The 16,610-nt window shown below is 42.2% G+C and overlaps 1 protein-coding gene and 1 long non-coding RNA gene across 2 annotated transcripts in view; one reads left to right on the top strand and one right to left on the bottom strand.

Annotated features, from left to right (window-relative positions):
* The window catches only part of LOC122458848, a 31,027-nt gene extending 20,968 nt beyond the window's left edge, over window positions 1-10,059 (bottom strand). Inside the window, exon 1 of the long non-coding RNA XR_006279128.1 lies at window positions 9,776-10,059. This is a non-coding gene — a long non-coding RNA (uncharacterized LOC122458848). The remainder of the gene's footprint in view (window positions 1-9,775) is intronic.
* Window positions 10,060-10,062: 3 nt separating this feature from the next.
* LOC119851596 overlaps window positions 10,063-16,610 on the top strand; it is a 62,513-nt gene continuing 55,965 nt past the window's right edge. Inside the window, exons 1-3 of the mRNA XM_038391679.2 lie at window positions 10,063-10,216; window positions 10,414-10,491; window positions 14,263-14,362. Of these exons, the coding sequence (XP_038247607.1) occupies window positions 14,285-14,362 (78 nt within the window). The 5' untranslated portion in view covers window positions 10,063-10,216; window positions 10,414-10,491; window positions 14,263-14,284. The remainder of the gene's footprint in view (window positions 10,217-10,413; window positions 10,492-14,262; window positions 14,363-16,610) is intronic.

Here is a 16,610-nt window from a genome sequence, read left to right as displayed (position 1 = left end):
TGTGTTACCTCTAAGCTGTGCAGCTGCCTATTAAGCCCCATGCAGAGGTTCAGGGTTGCGGCGGGGAGAGATGCCTCTTCCCCCAGCCCCCACCCCAGAGCCCACACCCACCACACCCCAACCCTCTGCCCCAGCCTGAACCCCCGCCCACAACCCAAGCCCCTCATCCCCAGCCCCACCCCTAGCTAGAACCCTCACCCCCTGCACCTAACCCTCTGCCCCAGGCCTGAGCCCCCTTCTGTACCTTGAACCTCATCCCAACCCCACACCCTCAGCCAGAGCCCTCATCCTCCCACACCCCAACTCTCTGCCCCAGCTGAGCCCCCTCCTGCACCCTGAACCCCTCATCCCCAGCCCCACCCTAGAGTTGCACCCCCAGCCAGAGCCCTCCCACTGAACCTCAACCCTGTGCCCCAGCCCTGAGCCCCCTCCCACACTCCAAACCCCTCAGCTCCACCCCACCACATGAATTTTGTTATGTGCACCAATACAAAGGTGATGTGTCACACATCATCTCTGTATTGGTGCACATAACAAAATTCATTCCACACATGGATGTAAAAACAGAGGGAACACTGGTTGCGACCCCATTTTAATGGGGTTGCTAGGGCTGGTGTTAGACTTGCTGGGGCAGAAGCCAAAGCCCGAGCCCCATCACCTGGGGCTGAAGCTGAAGCCTGAGCCCCACCACCCAGGGTTGAAGCCAAAGCCTAGGGGCTTCAGCCCTGGACAGCAGGTCTCAGGCTTTGGCTTCAGCCCTGTGTGGTGGGGCTCAGGTTATAGGCCCCTCCCCGGGGCTGAAGCCCTTGGGCTTTGGCCCCTTTGCCTGAGGCTGCAGAGCTCGGGCAGGCTCAGGCTTCATTCCCCCGTACTGGGGTTGTGTAATATTTTTTATTGTCAGAAGGGGGTCACGGTGCAATGAAGTTTGAGAACCCCTACCCTAGAGGGTGGTTTCTGACATTGTTGCACTATGGGACTGCCACTGCTTTTATAACAGGAATGTTATGGAAAATTAAAACGTCAAGGAGCCAATGAAAGTTTGATTGGTAAACAATGTGAATGGCTGAGCACCCAGAGTTTACCTATTATTAAACAATGCTTTAGACACAGCACTTTTAAACTGTACAGCTTTCTTCCACTGGTCACTGTTTACTTCACTATTTTAGAAGCCATCTTTGGAGAAGTGTTATTTCTAGCAGTGTTTGCATTGCTGTTTCTTAGAGCAGTGGTTTTCAACCTTTCATTTGCAAATCCTAAAAAATTTCAAATGGAGGTCCAGACCCTTTTGGAAATTCAACCTGTGGTCCAGTCCCCTTATCATAGAAGTCTTTGGTTGAAAACTGACTGGACAGAATTCAACTATAAATGTGACACTGGGCACTAAACTGTGGGCTTCTATGGTAATGACACTTCCAGGTTTTGACCTGTAGGTGGGGTGTATTCACATATTATTGATCGATCAGAAAAAGGAAATGCCTTTTCTGGGATCTGAAACTTTATTTTCATAGTCATCTTTTGTGGACTCCTTAGACATAGTCTGCAGACCCCCAGAGATCCATGGACCGAAGGTTGAAAACACTGGCTTAGAGCACTAGGGTGGATGAGATGTTTGCTTTTAGTTTTTACCTTTGATCTTGGAGCTCTTCATTAATGAGTTGGTATTGAATTGATATTCCCATAGCTACTGCTCTAACTTCTGTGTGGGGGAGGCTCCTTTTGTGTTTTTTTTTTTTGAAGTTGGTCATAAAAGCTGCTTATTATATATGAAATATCTAGACAAATATTTGGCTGACATGAACTCAGAGTATGAAGTTCAGGATAAAGGGAGTTCTCCTCCTCGCCCTACTGTTTACTTGATAATTTGTTTTTATCTTTGACTAGTGATAGCTCCTAAACTTCATTACCCAGAACCTGTCCAGAGGAGCTAAAAGGAAAGGATTTACCTCCTCAATCTCATTTTTAAGTTATCGGAGTCTGGAGGACATACTGAGCCAGAAGGCGCTGGAGATGCCTCCCTTAGAGGGCATGTTTCTTAATCCTCAACCAGGGATATCTCTTAAGGTTGTTAAAGCTCCCCATTAAGGCCTTGTCTTTACTGGGGATTTGCCCATTCTAGCCATCTGTGGCCAGCCACCAAAGTAAGTACAGTAGTGCAAATTCCTAATATAGACAGATGCAGTTACATCAGTGGTTGAAATTGAGGCAGAACCCCAGTGTAGACAAGACCATAGATAAAGGCCCTTCACTTTACAATCTCTGGCCACCAAAACAGAAACTCATTTTGAAAGCTTGAAACAAAAGTAGGACTGTGCTCTTGGTAAACTGGTTTTAATAGATCATCAGTTTGGGGACTTGAGTAGTCAAATGGCAAAATGGAAGGATCGGACACAAGCTCTAATAGAAAAGACTGCCTTCTTGGAACCTATTTTAAACATGGTAATGAAATGCATGTCTCTCCCCTCTAAATACAGATCATTAGACTATATTAGAAATGGAAACTTGAGGGTTGAGTCTGGACCAAATGGAAGTGTCTGAAACTTGTGCACCTGCATATAAACTGTTGAGGAAGGCTGAGCCCTGAAATGTTGAGGTTTAAAGGACCTGTCCGATCTTCCCTCAGATTCCTAGGTCTGACGTTATTAAAGTGGAAGGCATCAACTAGGAGGCAAGGAATATGCCCTGGGGTGAAATGCACCCTGTGCATGATTTAAGTCCTCCTTAATCCGTATGTTGAAGCCATAGTAGATCCTTAGTAGTACAGTACACAGGTTTTGTATTGACCCTCCATTCAGGGTCAAATTTCACCCATCACAGGTATCTCTTAAGAAAAGGTGTCACAATGGATTTTATAACCACTAAATTGAAACAGCTTCAGATAATACTTTTCAAGGCTTGTTAATATATTAATTCCCTTGTGTGAGGGAAAAAACTACATTTCGCTCGAAGTGTTATGTAAATTAAAAATAACGGAGAACTGAGCTATTATTTGTCCATGGCCCTCCTTAAAACTGAAGTTCAAATTGGAGATGGAAAAATTCTCTTTTCTGATTATGAGGAAAACAGCCCGAGGCACAGCTTATAGAGAATATCTCATTGGAAACACTGGAGTTTTTTCTCTCTTCTAGGCCTTGCAAGGCTCTGTGTGAACTTAGATGTGTGGATATGGAAGAAGATTTTAATAACTTGAACATTAGGAGGAAGAGGTAGAGACTTTTGCAGCTGGTCAAGCTGAGGCTAGAGGCACAGAGTTTTCATTTACTTGAAAGGTTTCAGAGTAGCAGCCGTGTTAGTCTGTATTCGCAAAAAGAAAAGGAGTACTTGTGGCACCTTAGAGACTAAAATTTATTTGAGCATAAGCTTTCGTGAGCTACAGCTCACTTCATCGGCTGCATTTGGTGGAAAATACAGAGGGGAGATTTATATACACCCACAGAGAACATGAAACAATGGGTTTTATCATATACACTGTAAGGAGAGTGATCACTTAAGATGAGCCATCACCAGCAGCGAGGGGGAAAGGAGGAAAACCTTTCATGGTGACAAGCAAGGTAGACTGAAGGCCCAGAGCTCCCACCAGGCCAACACACTCCTGGTCAGTGCCACTATATTGTGAATATATCTTTATATATAGCGTGCTTATATACACAGAGTACAAATCAGCATTGTAAATACTTCTTCATATAACACTGTCGTAAAACTTTGGTAAAAAACAAAATATTTACTGTGTCTTTTCTTTTTTTGTTTTTCATTCTCTCCCTTTTCTCGCTCCATTTTTTCTTGGTCCATTTTGTCCCTACGGTTTCCAGGGACTGCATTTTCTCCCGTGCTAATCTTCTGGATTTTTAGACTTCTCAGATTTTTGTTCTCTCCTCTTTTCTCCAGACTTCTTAAAATGTGATTCTACTTTTCTCCCCCTATTTATTTCACCTTGAGTTGGCTCTTTTATACATATCTAATGTTACTTAGTGTACATTTTGTTGTAGACCTACACTCCGGTTTTCTTCTGTCCTTTCCCCTCACTCTTCCTGAGTCTCTTTCTCTCTCTCTACACAAGTCCACTTATTTCTGTTCCCAATCTCCCTCTTCATCCCAATTTTCTCCACCATTCTTTGCTATTCCACCCCTGCCCACCTGTTTTATATGTTCTCAGTCACTCTTTTTATTCTTAACGTGTTTCATCAATTTCTCTACCTCAGCAGACCCCTTGAATTTCTCTCCTTCTTAAGTATCTGATAATTTCTTCTGAACGGACAGTGTTAGAGTAAGATTTACATTCTTCTGTTATTGTTTCCTTATTTATTTTGACATTGTTATTACAAGACATTAAACATATAAAAATCTTTTAAAAGGGGAAAAAGAAGAAATCAGTGGAAAGATCGAGAGAACAAGAGCGAGAGAACTTTTTGAAGAGAACAAGTTCTGTTTTGGGTCTTCAGCTATGTGAACTGAGCACTAAGGCACACATTTTGCTGTAAAATATGCCATGCAAATCTCAGCAAATGTCCTGTCTATATTTCATGGCCTGCTGGTGTTCTCCATACCAAATGCAAAGTCTACTGGAAGAATGGCATCCTGAAGTCCTCTGTGTTTGTATTAACAAACCTACAGAAAAGGGGGTACAGTATTAGTTTGTCCCAAAGTGGTTGATGCATTTTTAAAAATGCTTAAATCACATAAATATCTTAGATTTGTTAATATTTTGGTGCACAAGTTGATGCCAAAGGTCACCCTATCTTGCAAAACCTTAAAAGGCGGCTTTAGTCACGTGAATAGTCCCATTCACTCTATCAGGACTACTCACATGCTTTAAGTTAAGGCTGCTGGACATATTTGTAGGATTGTAATTTAAATAACCTGTACTTTTCAGCATGTGCACATGAGCAGGCATTGGAGAGTTATCTATCTGTATGAGTGTTTTCACATCAATCAACTAAACAAGAGATCCGCAAGCAAAATGTAATGGTCAGGAACTTGATGTAGATATGTAATGATGCTTGGACTTTGGGTCCATAAAGCAAAGAATGAATTACAATGAGAATTACATAAGATACTTGAATCTGTGACAGTATAGAGCACAATAATGCCACCACTGGGGGAAGTGTGACCTTGAAACTCTAACCTACCCCTTTATTGTTCAGGAATTTATAAAAGAAAACTCTACCTCATTCAGGTGAGAAACATAACATTTCAAAAGAGAAGACAGCTTTTGGTATAAATTAAATGAGAAACATATTCCAGTTCATGTGGCATTATCTTTTAAAGTCTTGTGCTTCTAGAATGAACAAAATGTGTTTGGTTTGTGTTAACTGATAACATTTTGTGAATACACACATTAGAATGGAAATTGTGCATGTATCTGAAATAAGCAAAATGTGAGATGAGCAGCAATATGTTGTGGTATGCAGAATGCATGTCTATAAAATAATAAGTATTTCACAAATTATGACAGCAATTAGGTACGGTGGCTGATTCCAGTTTCTTTACATTTAGTTTAAAATTTTTGTTGCATTTAACAACACTGAACAAATTAGCAGTGATTTAAAAATACAAAATCAGGGTGTTGGTTTTTTTTAAATATATCGGTGAAGGCTCAAGTACTTCTGATTTTTAAAAAAGACAAAGTAGATTTCAGACAAAATTTGATTTACAACAGCCAGGCTCTCCTGCATTCTATGACCACAGAATTCACCATGAAATCCATTCTTTGCCCAGAGAATTGTACTCTAGAATTCAAATTTTAACTTTTTTCTACAAAATTAACGTTCTAAACCTTGTGATTGCAAAGAAAACCTTGAAAACATGGTCTTAGTGTAAACCAAAGCAATGCTGTCTTCCTCATTCTGTAGCTTGAAACAATAGCTCTGTGTGGCATGAACTGGCCCTGTGCATCTCATTTGAACTCTGAAACCTTAGGATAATAATTTAGATGTCAGCACTGTTGACTATTTTAACTGCTGATTATTTGAACAGAAACATCCAACTAATGTACTTACCCAACAATTTCAAACTGTTTCCCATGTCTCCCTAGGTGTAAAAAGTCTCAAATGCCCCTTACACAACTGTCAAAGCCTCCAGATTCACACTTATAACTTCTTCTATGCTGTCTGAACTATGATATCTCAAAAACTGCAAGTGTTAGGACAGCATAAAATAAACAGAATTTTATTTCAAAATAAATAAAAGTGTCTATTGTACTGATCTTGTATTGATTTTTATATTTAACTAATTAAAATCCTACATTTTTAAAATTTAAATGAAACTGCCACTGAACGTCCAGTCTGCCACACCAGAGTGCCACAGAATCCCAAAATATTGCTGTAGAATTTAGGTTCTTTCTCCCTCTCCTTCCTCCTGCTTTATTAAACTACTCCTTAGGGAACTCTTAATCTCCTTCTCTAGCCTATCGTTTTGCCTTCAATGTGTTTCTTTGTTCCCTTCTTAGTCACCATTCCTTTACTTCTGATACATTCCTTAATATCTCTGGTTAAAGGAGATTTTTAAGAAACAAGTTAGACAACAACACTAACTACTGGTCCAGTTTTAATTTGACTTTTCTCAGCAAGTGCTTGACAAAGTAACAATTTCTCAGTTCTCCAGTCTGTGCTCAAACAATAATTTCACTGACAGTATTCAATCTAGATTTTGTATATTGGTCACAGGGAAGAGCAATTTCAGTTGTATATAGTCAACAACCTCCTCTACTGGGGTGGCTCTTCGTCCCTATTCCCCTTGAGTGCAGAACAGCCTCTAAACTAACCAAAGCGAACTTTGATTCCTTCCTCAAATTATTCTGTTCTTGTCTATTAGAAGGCCCTTTATTTCTGGGATGACTTCTCCTCCTCTGGCCTTGCCCTCTGGCCTTTTCTGTCTACTTTCTCTCTCTCTAATCTTATCTCTAACTTTAAACTTAGGCCTGATCTACACTTAAAAGTTTTGCTGGCATAGCTACATTGGTCAGGGGTATGATTTTTCCCCACCCTACTCAAGACAGTTACATTGGCAAAAGCCCACAGTATAAACTGGTACAGCGTACTCCACTCAAGGAACTGGTTTAAACCATCATGGCTAAAGAACCATCTTTCTGACACAAGCTGGAAGGTGTTGTCAATATAGCGCTACTGGTATATCTACACTGGCAAACCCTTTCAAGTGTAGGCAAGACCTTAGCTAACACTTTTACACTGCTGGTATTTCATTGTTCATGGAAAGTGCACCTCGGATGAAAAAGTGCACCTCGCTGTCCAAACACTCTGTCTTGATCAAATAAACTTGGAATTTTATTTTAACTTCTTTCAACTACATATCAGAGTGAACTGTTTCTCTAGGGCAAGAGAAGCATCTTTAAACCAAACGCTGTTGCATTTCTTTATGCTGATCTCCTGTTCATAGAATATCAGGGTTGGAAGGGACCTCAGGAGGTCATCTAGTCCAAACCCCTGCTCAAAGCAGGGCCAATCCCCAATTTTTGCCCTAGATCCCTAAATGGCCCCAAAAAACAACAAAAAACAAAAAAGCCCTGCTCAAAGATGTTACCCCAGTTACCTGTTAACCCGTTACCTCCACTATCCTTAAATTTGGCAACATCCTTAATCCCAAATTCTCTTACTTCAACTATTTGTCTGCAAATCTGCATATTACCATCTCTGAAACAGTTTCTTGATCTACTGAAATCTTTATCCATCCAGTAATCTTCTCACAACCCTTTGCAACTATGGACTCTCTTCAGACTTCATCAGGTGTAGAATGTTGCTAGCTTCCCTTTCAGCCATTCAAACACACAATCACCTCATTGACCCCCTGACCCCCTCAAACTACTCCAATGGCTTCCTGTATTTTTTCAGGCATCACTTCAAAGCTTCTTTCCTTTCCCTCCAAGAAGGCTCCTACAGCCTTCTTCTGGACTTTCTTTTTCTGCTCCATTCTTTGTTCCACCCATTCACCTAACACCAGTATTCTCTATATACCCTCACAATCTTATCACTGTTGATGCAAGAGCTTTCTGCAACACCGATCATCTGAAACACGCTTATTGTATCTATAGGCCTCACGCTGTACTTATTTTCAAAATCTAAAAACATTTCTTCCCTTGCTATTACCTGTCAATATTTTTCCTTTTACTTTTTATTTTTACTGTGCAATTGTATATTTTAATTATGTAAAGCCTTTTAAGAGAGAACATATGGAAGACCCTATACAAAATAATGCATTATATGTATTTTAAGGAAGGCCATTGTATGTTTTAGGATTGGCACAAATCATAAAGAACTGTGAAAAAGTGTTTAAATCTAGCCATACATAAGGGACTATCTTTTGGCTACATGTTTTTTATGAAGAAAAGGAGTATTTGTGGCACTTTAGTACTCCTTTTCCTTTTGTGAATACAGACTAACACAGCAGCTACTCTGAAATGTTTCTTATGGGTATAAAACAAAACAAAAAACACTCACACCCAGATCATCAAAGAATGATACAGTTTGGTAGAAGTTCTGCTGCCATATAAGGTCCAATCCCACAACCAGTGAATTCAAAAGACCCAGTGGAGCAAGATCATATCCACAGAACATAGCCCTCTACCAACATTTTTAGCCTAAGCACTTTTTTCTTCAAAAGGGTATCACATGGTCTCAGATTTTCAGGGATACAATTTTGAAAAAGGATCCTTAACTGCACTAGCATTATTTGTAAAAGTACCAATTTGTGGACGCCAAGAAACACATTTGTGCGCAAAATGGGCACTTGCGTATAAAATTCAGGTAACTACAGCATCTAATCATTTTCTCTGGAAAATACTTATTTACACATGCAAATGTGGGTAGAATGCACTTTTGAAATTGTGCCTTAAATGTTTAGTCTAGGAAAATTAAACTCTTGTAAGAAAATGAACTATAAACAGTAATCTTTTGATAATATGTTGTCTTAAAATAGCATACATTATGCTGCTTTGCATACAACAATTGCAATGGACTGAAAGACTGCATCAATAGCAAGCTAATTAAAAGCAGTCAAGCAAGTGTCTATTTTTTATCTTGGAATTTTCTTCAGAAAGAAAAAATGTTTCATCAAAATGAAGTTACTATATTCCCTTCATTTTTAAGATGTGTACTAGAATGTAATTTTGTACTTTTTCACACCACTTTTAGAGCTGTCATGTGTATTTCTTAAATCATAGTTTGCATTTAATACTGTTGAGAAATGTAAAATTAAGCAATTGATGACAAACATTTACTTTTAAATGGAAACGTATTGATTCTTTTTCATGCATCTTTTCTCTCTAAAGAATAAAAAGTCTACAGTCAAATTAGCAAAACAGCAGCTCTTACTAAGTGGGAAACCCAAACTGCACAACGGCAAGATGAATCTGAGACATCTTTGTTGCTTTTCTATGCCCTGGCAGGGAGCTAGGCCATATGTGAAGACCAGCACACACAGCAATCCACAGGGACGGTTTGCCAGGGGAAACGCAAGCAACACAACAGTCATGGAATAAGGCGGAACCCTTTCCGAGGAGGGCTGCCTGGAACCGCTTTCTGTGCGTGTCTGATCACCGACGGCAGGGTCTGTGCCAAGGGGCTCTCGGCAAAGCGGGGCCCGCGTGCGCACCCCTCCCCCCCCACGCGGAGGAGCGGCGCGCCAGGAGAGCAAGACCCCTGCCCACCCTAAGGGCTCCCTGGGAACGGGGAGCAGAGGCTGGCCAGCCGAGCCAGCACTGACCACAAGCCCGCTGGGCGCGCCCGGCCGCAGCCCCACGTCCGAGCGCGGCTGGCTGCAGCGTTACCTCAGGGGAGCCAGAGCGGCGGCCCCCGTCTCCGGTCTGCGTCAGAGCGGCCGGGCCGCTCGGAGCCCGCCTAGGGGCGGGGTGGGGCGGGCGGCCTCAGACGGGCCCCGCGATGGGAAGACGCCCTAGACCCCCACGCGCCTTAACTGTTGCCGCAACAAATAGTGGCCTGAACTCCCGCTCCTCCTCTCTCCCTCTCCTATTGGCTGGTTGTAAGACTCTCTCTCATTGGCTGGGAGGGAGTCCTGCTGTCAATCCCTCCCCCCTTCCGTCTCATGTACCATAACCTCGCTCACTCTCGCGGGCCCCGCCGTTAGGGGACGGAAGTGACGTTTCGAGTTGGGGTCCCGGATGTAGTTGCGCATTCCCTGAGGCAGTGTCGCTGGTGTTTTCTCCGGGAGCGTCCCGGCGGGTGGAGCGGGGAGGCGGGAGACAGCGAGAGTGGGTCTGGGGCGCCCTGGTCTCATCTGCCTGGGCTGGGAGGGTGTTCGGCCGGCTCGGGGAGAAGGGCTTGGGGGGGCAGGGCACGGGGGAGAAGGGCTTGGGGGGCAAGGCACGGGGGAGAAGGGCTTGGGGGGCAGGGCACGGGGGACTATTGTTGTCAGTCTTGTAGCTTATAGTGGTTCTTGTCTCTGCAGCATCCACGTTCCTCTGCCACCCTCTCATCTTTTCTGGCCCGAGGCTCTGAGTTCTACTTTTCTTCTCTCCCCCAGCTGGTGACTATGGCCTTTTTATATTACTGTATAACTCGGGGGTTGGAAAGGAGGACATTCTCCACTCCCCAGCACTTTGTTCTTTGTGCTGGTACTCTGGGCCTGCTTAACGCCTCCTGAGAACCATGGTAATAGTGGTGCCCCAGGCACCTGCTCTAGTGCAGCTACCCACTCTCTACTGTCACAGTCCTGTGGGGGGATGCCTGCGATCTCTGTCACCACTCAAATGTGCTGGACTGATATCTTGGTTCCAGCCTTGCCATGGTGGTGGTAGGTAACTGTCACCATCTCCAGCGACATAGTTTTCCCTTGCCATGGAGCAGGGAGGTGTCCCCGGTGAGATTGGTTAGCTTTGGTTTCAATGAATGGATGATAATTCTTGTTTCCTGTTAACCATCAAACAGTGAAAATGTTTCAAATCTAGTCGTTCAATGTACTTCGAATTGACTTTGTTAATGTTTCTTCATTGAGAAGACAGGATTTATTAAGCGTGATTAATAATGGCTAAATTTATTAATGCTGAGTAATAGTGGTATTTACAAATTATCTCAGGTGATTAAGAAAAAGCAGAAAGCATACAGGGAGTGGAAGATGGGAAGGATAAGCAAGGAAAGCTACCTTATTGAGGTCAGAAGATGTAGGGATAAAGTGAGACAGGCAAAAAGTCGAGTAGAGTTGGACCTTGCAAAGGGAATTAAAACCAATAGTAAAAGGTTCTATAGCCATATAAATAAGAAGAAAACTAAGAAAGAAGAAGTGGGGCCGCTAAACACTGAGGATGGAGTGGAGGTTAAAGATAATCTAGGCGTGGCCCAATATCTAAACAAATACTTTGCCTCAGTCTTTAATAAGGCTAAAGAGGATCTTGGGGATAATGGTAGCATGACAAATGGGAATGAGGATATGGAGGTAGGTATTACCATATCTGAGGTAGAAGCAAAACTCAAACAGCTTAAAGGGACTAAATCGGGGGGCCCAGATAATCTTGATCTAAGAATATTAAAGAAATTGGCACCCGAAATTGCCATTAGCAAGAATTTTTAATGAATCTGTAAACTCAGGGGTTGTACTGTATGATTGGAGAATTACTAACATAGTTCCTATTTTTAAGAAAGGGGAAAAAACGTGATCCGGGTAACTACAGGCCTGTTAGTTTGACATCTGTAGTATGCAAGGTCTTGGAAAAAATTTTGAAGGAGAAATTAGTTAAGGACATTGAAGTCAATGGTAAATGGGACAAAATACAACATGGTTTTACAAAAGATAGATCGTGCCAAACCAACCTGATCTCCTTCTTTGAGAAAGTAACAGATTTTTTTAGACAAAGGAAACGGAGTGGCTCTAATTTACCTAGATTTCAGTAAGGCGTTTGATACCGTGCCACATGGGGAATTATTAGTTAAATTGGAAAAGATGGGGATCAATCTAAAAATTGAAAGGTGGATAAGGAATTGGTTAAAGGGGAAACTACAACGGGTCCTACTGAAAGGTGAACTGTCAGGCTGGAGGGAGGTTACCAGTGGAGTTCCTCAAGGATCAGTTTTGGAACCAATCTTATTTAATCTTTTTATTACTGACCTTGGCAAAAAAAGTGGGAGTGTGCTAATAAAGTTTGCGGATGATACAAAGCTGGGAGGTATTGCCAATTTAGAGAAGGACCGGGATATCATACAGGAGGATCTGGATGACCTTGTAAACTGGAGTAATAGTAATAGGATGAAATTTAATAGTGAGAAGTGTAAGGTTATGCATTTAGGGATTAATAACAAGAATTTTAGCTATAAGTTGGGGATGCATCAATTAGAAGTAACGGAGGAGGAGAAGGATCTTGGAGTATTGGTTGATCATAGGATGACTATGAGCCGCCAATGTGATATGGCTGTGAAAAAAGCTAATGCGGTCTTGGGATGCATCAGGCGAGGTATTTCCAGTAGAGATAAGGAGGTTTTAGTACTGTTATACAAGGCACTGGTGAGACCTCACCTGGAATACTGTGTGCAGTTCTGGTCTCCCATGTTTAAGAAGGATGAACTCAGACTGGAACAGGTACAGAGAAGGGCTACTAGGATGATCCGAGGAATGGAAAACTTGTCTTATGAAAGGAGACTCAAGGAGCTTGGCTTGTTTAGCCTAACCAAAAGAAAGTTGAGGGGAGATATGGTTGCTCTCTATAAATATATCAGAGGGATAAATACAGGAGAGGGAGAGGAATTATTTAAGCTCAGTACCAATGTGGACACAAGAACAAATGGATATAAAGTGGTCAATGGGAAGTTTAGACTTGAAATTAGATGAAGGTTTCTAACATCAGAGGAGTGAAGTTTTGGAATAGCCTTCCAAGGGAAGCAGTGGGGGCAAAAGACCTATCTGCCTTCAAGATTAAACTTGATAAGTTTATGAAGGAAATGGTATGATGGGATAACATGATTTTGGTAATTAATTGATCTTTAAATATTCATGGTAAATAGGCCTAATGGCCTGTGATGGGATGTTAGATGGGGTGAGATCTGAGTTACCCAGGAAATAATTTTCTGTAGTATCTGGCTGGTGAATCTTGCCCATATGCTCAGGGTTTAGCTAATCGCCATATTTGGGGTCAGGAAGGAATTTTCCTCCAGGGCAGATTGGAAGAGGCCCTGGAGGTTTTTCACCTTCCTCTGTAACATGGGGCACGGGTCACTTACTGGAGGATTCTCTGCTCCTTGAAGTCTTTAAACCACAATTTGAGGACTTCAGTAGCTCAGACATAGGTGAGTTTTTTCGCAGGAGTGGGTGGGTGCGATTCTGTGGCCTGCGTTGTGCAGGAGGTCGGACTAGATGATCATAATGGTCCCTTCTGACCGTAGTATCTATGAATATAGAGGAAAGTGTAAAAGGATTGGAGTTGAAAAGAAACAGAGGAAATTATAACTTTCTGTTTATAATTTGTTTTTCTGCCTTGGGCTTGAAAGCTATCAGGAATTGCCTGTTATGCAAGTAATCTCCTTAACTGTAACACATACCTGATACTTTTATTGATTCAATAAAACAGAATAAAATACAGATAATTTGGCACACAGTTGTATGAAAACAGGATGAATTGAGATATATTATAGAAGAACATAGGCACCACAGATATTTACATGGAACTGAAATAAATTTTCAGCTAGTATAGCAATAGGTAATGTACTTTTTCTAGTGAGCAAACTTAGAATTTTATCATATTGAAATTAACACTTGAATGGCGGGTACATCATTAGATCATCAATTTAAACCTGGTTTTTATTAGTTTAGCATGCACGTGTGATGAGTGTACAGACACAAAGTTGCACCAGTTTTAACTAAATAGGTTTAACTGTCACACCTTTAACTAAAAAATTGGTGTATCTTCTGTGTTCGGAAAAGCCTCAATATAAGTGTGGTGATAGAGCAGTCAAGCATTTTAAAGAAAATGAATACAATTAATTGTGTTCCTTGTTTCGATTTGTAAAAGATTATAAACCATAAAACTACAGATAACTAAAAAGAAGTGTGTGTGTCTAAGATGCAGCAAGATCAAATTTCTTTTAGTAGCTTACTGGACTTTAACTAAATATTCATCCTTGTTTTTGTGGTAAAAATATTTCATAGTTAAGACCACCGTAGAAAATGCTTTTGCTTTGTGTTAGAGGTTCTGTTCAGATGTTTTCTGCAGTTCAAGTATCTAATAATTTACATATAGGTATTCTTCCACTCTAGTTTTAAGCTAAAAAAAAAAATGTGTAAATAAGATGTGAATTCATTGTTTTTTTTAAGTGCTCTGATCCACTTTTACAAGATGAGCACCACCAATGTGGATGATGCTAAACCAGAGGATGTTAAACAAGAATCTGAGAAAAAGATATTTTATTGTGAGGTGAGTGGATTTCTGGGTGCTTTTTTAAAGTATGGCTTATATAACATAGTTTTGTGTGATCTAGTGAGTACATTTTACTCCTGAATGTAGGTCTGTCATATGGTGCAGTATTATCATCTTCACTTGCTAGCCCCTAGGGGTCAAAGTGCAGGAACCAGGTAACTTTTCACTTCTGTGGATGATGCTGGTAGCCTGCAAGAGAGCCAGAAAGCAAACATAAAATTAGATTTGTGACAACAGGAGTAATTAAATGTTGATTCCCCTGCCCCAGCTGTGTTGAAAAAACAGAGTATTAAGCACTTCTAGTAAGTCCCCATATTTAATTTCTTAAAGTGAGTGGGTATGATCTTAATAACCTGCTTCTGCTGTGTACCATGAACCTGTTCCTTCAAGTGCTGAACTGAAGTAGCTTGTGATCAGTGTTAGCACAATTCATTTCCTCCCAATTAGAAAATAGATCTAGGATGGCTTTTCCACTTTCTGGATTTACTTTGTAACGTGATCTTTTTCATACTTGTACCCAAATTGCTTCAGGAGAAATTGGAAATAATTTGTCCCATGTCTTTCAAGGATAAGTATGACTCTGATTCAAAAGATCCACAGTTGGCTTGACTGCAAGATTTTCTCAGCAATGAACACTTGAATCCTAGAGAGTGCCTGAAGTCGTCATGTGTCCTTCAAACTTTCTGCTTAATCGGATAAGAAGCCAACCTAGAAAGGCTCAAAGGCTTCAGCTTCAGCTGACCCAGAATAGAGTCCTGCTTGTGTATTATTTGTGTAGTATTAGAGTCCATGTTGACCATACAGCAGTGGTCACCAACCGGTCAATTGCGATCTCTGGCGGTGAAGCGAGGCTGCCACTAAGGCAGGCTCCCTGCCTGTCCCAGGCTCACGCCGCTCCTTGAAGAAGCCAGTGCAGTCCCCGGGGTTCAGGGATAGGAGTCTCCCTCCGCACACTGCCCCTCTCTGCAAGCACTGCCCCCGCAGCACCCATGGGCTTGGAATGGGAAGCTGTGGCCAATGGGCGCTGTGGGGGCAGTGCTTGCAGAGAGGGGCAGTGTGCGGAGCCATGTGCCCCCTGTTCCCCCTAGCGGCGCGCTGGCCCCTTCCGGGAGCAGCGTGGGGCCAGGGTAGGCAGGGAGTCTGCCTTAGCCTTGCTGCGCTGCCAACCGGGAGCTGCCCAAGGTAAGTTCTGCCGGGAGGCAGGCTGCACCCCAGCCCTGAGCCCCATCCTGGAGCCAGCACCCCGAAACCCAGCCCTGAGCCCCCTTTCAGAGCTTGCGCCCCGAACTCCCTCCTGCACTCGAACCCCCCTGTCCCAGGGCCAGCCCGGAGTGCCTGCCCCCCCCCCCCCGAATCCCAACCCCCTACTCCAGCCTGGTGAAAGTGAGTGAGCGTGGGGGAGAGCGGGGCGAGGGGCTTTGGGGAAAGGGTGACATAGATCCTGGGTTGCCCTTAAATTCAAAAAGTGATCTTGGGCGTAAAAAGGTTGGAGACCACTGCTCTATAGAGCAGTGTGCTGCATTTTAACACCCTCAAAGTGTCAGGCTAAATCCAATAAATTGATTTTGCTGAAGTATGTGAAGTTATTACACGTTTTCTACCGCTCTGATGGAGTTCCTTGGGTGAGGCATCACCTCTGACAAAATGAGGCAAAGTATCTGCATCAGGAGGAAGAGATCCAGCATATATGTATCCAGCTCTGATTTCTAGAAGCAAGAAACTAAGGCCTCAACTGCCCACTTTTTTCTGCTTGTTTGAGCTGCTGTTTCTTAAAACAGCAGGAAATATTAATAGGTTTGATGTCTTCTTTCAGTCATTGTTTTGTGTTAACAGTAAACAGTTTTTGTGCTGACCTTGCACTGATGATACTGTGAGATCTTATGATAATTATTGTGTTGGCGTTACAGTCCTCCTTGTTTCCAGCTCCTTCTCCATGCCCTTTGCATCATGTGATCATCTATTTCAGCACCGACCACCCACCAACACTCTGCAGAACAGTGTGGAAACTACTGAGTTAAAAGTATATTGTCAAAAATCGGGGGGGGGGGTGGGGAAGGATTCCAGAAACTAGTTCATTGAAAAGTTTTTTGTTTTTTTTTGTTTTTTAAATCTTCTTAAACAGTTTACACAGATCTGGTGCTGTTTTTAATATCTTCACTTTCCCGATGTCTAAGTAGGCTTAATGTGATTAGTTATGTACTACTCTTTGTCATTTACTGGTGTCTTACTTTAAATTTCTCACACA

This window comes from Dermochelys coriacea, chromosome 2 (genome assembly GCF_009764565.3).
Source record: "Dermochelys coriacea isolate rDerCor1 chromosome 2, rDerCor1.pri.v4, whole genome shotgun sequence".
Classification (NCBI taxonomy): Eukaryota; Metazoa; Chordata; order Testudines; family Dermochelyidae; genus Dermochelys; species Dermochelys coriacea.
Note: the sequence above shows the minus strand (reverse complement) of the source record. Positions and strands in the feature narration are given on the sequence as shown.